This window comes from Morone saxatilis, unplaced genomic scaffold (genome assembly GCF_004916995.1).
Source record: "Morone saxatilis isolate NCDOM2014 unplaced genomic scaffold, NCSU_SB_2.0 Contig10, whole genome shotgun sequence".
In the NCBI taxonomy this organism is placed as follows: Eukaryota; Metazoa; Chordata; class Actinopteri; family Moronidae; genus Morone; species Morone saxatilis.
This window is the reverse complement of record NW_023339652.1, coordinates 119,287-124,246: the sequence shown is the minus strand read 5'-3', so window position 1 is coordinate 124,246 and position 4,960 is coordinate 119,287. Positions and strand designations below refer to the sequence as shown.

The 4,960-nt window shown below is 40.9% G+C and overlaps 1 protein-coding gene across 1 annotated transcript in view; it reads right to left on the bottom strand.

Moving 5' to 3' along the window:
* Positions 1–3,483: 3,483 nt before the first annotated feature.
* Positions 3,484–4,960, bottom strand: part of LOC118341824 (SLIT-ROBO Rho GTPase-activating protein 1-like) — a 51,121-nt gene continuing 49,644 nt past the window's right edge. Inside the window, exon 20 of the mRNA XM_035680224.1 lies at positions 3,484–3,712. Coding sequence (XP_035536117.1) covers positions 3,484–3,712 — 229 coding nt within the window. The remainder of the gene's footprint in view (positions 3,713–4,960) is intronic.

Here is a 4,960-nt window from a genome sequence, read left to right as displayed (position 1 = left end):
GAGGGAGGGAGGCAAGGATTGGTTTTAATACAAAAAAAGCCCACCCTTACAATTTCCCATAATCTTTTTGGGGGGGATTAGCACGGATCGTGTCTCCTCAGCTCCTCTTAGCTCCTCCTGAGTTCTCCTTTATATTACTACGCACTAATGACTGCATTTGTTCTATCATGATATATCATATTATATTATATATATATTCAGGTTTATATACACGACACTACAGAGTAAGGTGAATAAGTGAGAATAAACATAATAAAATAGCGTTCTACAAGTATTTTTACACCGCGTCCCTTTATAAACAGATATAGGATACACTGGTGGTTTCCTCGCTATAAATCTCCCTCAGAAGCCTCCTCGTTTCCGTCGTCTCCTCAAGGTGCATTTTAGGAATTAGACGATCTCTGTTGATGGCAGAGAGGGGTTGAGAGGACTCGAGAAGTTGCGTTATGAAAAAAACACACCCAAGTGAGTTATTGCTGTCCGTTCCTCCACAATAGATTTGCAACATTAACACCAACGGCCAGTTTTAAGAGAATTGTGTCTTAAAGAATCCTTGAATAACTTGAAATACGACTTTGTGCTGTTTGGACTATTATTTGTTTTCCATTTTTGACAAATTAAAAGCAAGCCGAATTAGCTGTTAACTGCTCTGTTTTGCTTGTGTATCTACAGACATACAGACAACTATCACCGGATTACTTTAATACTGAGAAAACCTAAAAAATGTGAATTATTCCTAAAGGCAAGTTCTGTAGCGTCTTTTTTTCCCTTGATTTCCTAAGCGGATTTATGGACTTTTTATTTTGGTGCTCAAATACATTTAATGATAGAATATAATTTATTGCATTAATCTGAAATATGAATATGAATAGATAAGGTTTTTTACATGCTTGATCTCACCAGTACTGTTCCAGTCATTTACACTTCTCATAAACCGGCCCTGGCAATGTCTTCCTTCGTTGTCTGGGAAAGATGTTGTCCTGGTCAGTGGTATGACGTTTTGATTGATACCTATCATTTCACGTGCGCCTGACCAGGCGACCTGGTCAAAGGTGTGTCCGTTTGTGGGCAGGAGGGTGGGGCCTAACACAAAATGGCCAGTGTTCCCAGGCATCCCCACTCAGTTCTTCCATCGCTGTACTAGAAAAATAACTATAAAGGGAAAGGACTAGACCCGGGGAAACTCCAGATCTTCCTCTCACATAACCAAACTCTTGACATTCTGGCTGTAGCTTCACTGTTGCTATTAAAATCCCCAGACTCTGATTAGCAGCCTTCCTCCATCTGTAGCAACGCGTCCTTCTTTTCCCTTTTGTTTCCGTGTCTAAACGGACAGCGCGTCTCTCTGACACCTCTCTCTCCCCCTTTCTTCCCCCCTCCTACTCCTGCAGCGAGAGCCCGTTTCAGCGACCGGGGGAGCGCATGGAGGGAGGCCGAGCCCGACGGCGGCACCGAAACCCAGACCAGCGACGAGGGTACGCGTGACCCTTGACCTTTCACACATCGCCCACACTCATCGCATCCTCTCTCTCTCTCGCCTGATGTTCCCTGCTGGAGGAGTTGCTACGGCAACCGCACGCCATGGAGACATCTCACCCTCCCCCCTCCTTCTCCACACCAGCCGTCTCCCCTCCTCCTCCTCCATCTCTCTCTCTATCTGAATGAACAGAAAAGACTTAAGCCTTAATGTTTCTGTTTTGTTTTTTTTAAATGCTCTTGTACTTTGATTGGTCGAGCTGTGGGAGGAACAAAGCCGTAAGAGACAGCTTGATTGACAAGGTGAGGTTCACCTCTATTTCCACGTCTCGCTCTTATCTATCATCCCCTCCCTCCTCTCTCCCTCTTCTCTCTCTCTCTCTCTCTTCTCTTGGCAGAGGAGTGAGGGCTGTGGGAGGCTGGGTGCGAGGTTTCGACTACTGTGGGCCGGGTCGGGGCCGCGAGCTCTCCTTCAAGAAGGGGAGCGTCCCTGCAGTGCCTATCCAGCGCCGCGTCGCTCATGACTTGGTGGGGAGGGCGGCACACGGCAACCACGGCCTGGTGCCTCACCAGTACATCGTGGTGATAAGACAGGCGTGCCACGGTTCCGGATGATCGCTTCCTTTTCAATTTTGTGTCCTTTAATGTCCAGTTTGAGATTAAAGTTTATGATACTTCCACCTTTTACTACTTTTTTAAGTCAAAAACCAACAATGAACGTATCCTATATTAATCTGAGTATAGATCTCATCCTCTGTGCCCACATGGAGCTCCATTATTACCAACAATGCATATACATATTTAATTCATTACCTATTACATTTTTACACACAAACTGTAAAGTGTCAGGTGTTCCTGTGGCTCCTTCAAAATAATCAATTAAAAATTAAGTGTTCATAATTGTCTTTAAAATTTACTGTAGGGTATTAATTTTGATAATTTTATTATTGTAAAGTATACCAGTATGTGTTTATATAGTTTTAATTTCCTAATGAGCCATGGTCTGGGCGTTTAATGACAAATGGTTGGAAGAGATAAGTCTTTTCAGATGGTGGTTGAAAACAGGAAACAGGAAGTGATCTGGGTGATAATTTAATGGTCGAAAATGGTTAATGTTTGCATCCATTCTGGGTGGGTGAAAGACGTTGAAATTCTTAGGGAGGGAGGGAGGGAGGCAGGATTGGTTTTAATACCAAAAAAGCCCCACCCTACATTTCCCATAATTCTTTGGGGGGGATTGCCACGGATCGTGTCTCCTCACTCCTCTTAGCTCCTCCTGAGTTCTCCTTTATATTCTACGCACTATACTGCATTTGTTCTATCATATTATATCATATTATATTATATAATATTCAGGTTTATATACACGACACTACAAAGTAAGGGTGAATAAGTGAGAATAAACATAATAAAATAGCGTTCTACAGTATTTTTACACCGCGTCCCTTTATAAAAGATATAGGATACACTGGTGTTTCCTCGCTATAAGCTCCCTCAGAAGCCTCCTCGTTTCCTCGTCTCCTCAAGGTGCATTTTAGGAATTAGACGATCCTCTGTGATGGCAGAGAGGGGTTGAGAGGACTTGAGGAAGTTAGCGTTATGAAAAACACCCAGTGAGTTATGCTGTCGTTCCTCCACAATAGATGCACATTACACCAACGGGCCCCCAGTTTTAGAGAATTGTGTCTTAAAGAATCCTTGAATACGACTTTTGCTTTTGGACTATATTTGTTTCCATTTTGACAAATTAAAAGCAAGCCGAATTAGCTGTTAGCTGCTCCTGTTTGCTGTGTATCTACAGACATACAGACAACTATCACCGGATTACTTTAATACTGAAGAAAACCTAAAAATGTGATTATTCTAAGGCAAGTTCTGTAGCGTCTTTTTTCCTATGATTTCTAAGCGGATTTATGGACTTTTATTTTGGTGTAAATCACATTTAATGATAGAATAATTAGCCATTAATGAAATATGAATATGAATGAAAGGTTTTACATGCTGATCTCACCAGTACTGGTCTCCAGTCATACACTTCTCATAAACCGGCCCGGGCAGCTCCTTCGTGTCTGGGAAGATGTTGTCGTGGTTCAGGATGACCGTTTTGATGACCTCATTCACGTGCGCCTGACAGGCGACCTGGTCCAGGGTGTCCGGTGTGGGCAGGAGGGTGGGGCCGAACACAATGGCCAGGTTCCCAGCATCCATCATGTTCTCATCGCTGTACTGGGAAAGGCTGCGGGGAAAAGGGAGAACAGCAAGAGAGTGCTGAAACATTTGGCAGGATTACTTGTTTTTCTTGCTTTTATTTTGAAAAGCACATCCTTATATCGTTATCCTTACTTTGGATGAACATTTTGGTCTACATCGGCTCTCTTTTAGCACCAAAATATCCAATAATAATCTATTTACGCCTTCATTTAATAAGATAAAACCAAATCCTATTTATTTTTTACACTATTTATGCTCAGCAGTTTCTATTTAATGTATTATATTCTGTAATTTCCTCTCTATTTGGTAGCTTTCATGCACGAGGGATTCACAGGAAACGACGCACGCTCATTGATATCAGCCTCACTGTTTACTGTTTATGTTCCTAGAGCTGTAACAGAGCTGGATTAAGCCACTGCTAATGCTAACATTCATAACTGCTTCACATTAAAAGCATCCAACTCACAAAACATGTTTTTATTTCTTTGCCTATCGCTAACTGCGATCATTCATCAAAAAACATGTCTACAAACTGAGACACGGTCAGGGAATCACTGGCAGATTAATCCAGATATAAATAATTGACGTATCTGTGCTAAAAGGATGAGGTGCTATAATTTTACTGTTAAGTACAGAAGCAGATATTTATCTCAGAATATTGGCAGAAAACTGAGGAAACCTTTTTAAGGATTTCTTTTTTAATTACAAATCAAGTAAAATAAAGTTTATTTATACATTTAAAACAACCAAGTGCTGTACAAATTAGTCAAGAATGTTATTTTAATTTACAAAATGTTCAATTAAGTTAGATTAAGAGTTAAATTAACTTTGTTTAACAGTGTAAGATATGAAAATGACATGCCAAATTATAAAACTGAGTCAAATGTAGACTAATAAAAAGATTAAAATGTATAAATAGACCAGATAAAAACAGATAAATAATAATAAAATACATATATATAGACAAATTAATTAATAAAAGAAAAAAAAAAGCCAGACCCTCAGGTCCTCAGGAAGGCTGTTTGAGAGACCTGAGCTTCCACATTTGGACCTGGAAGTAAAAAACCGATGGAAACAGAAATATTTTCACTCTCATTGACAGCTAAAGCTCCTGGTTCAATAAAGCCGAACACACTTCATAGGTCCTGCTAATAAAACGCTGGCAGATCGCACTCACTTCCCCTCCTCTCTCCATCCCTTCGCCGCTCTCTCATTCTATATTTATTTGAGAGGCTGCAGAGATGAAATGAGCTCTGTTTTATCATCTCCACAC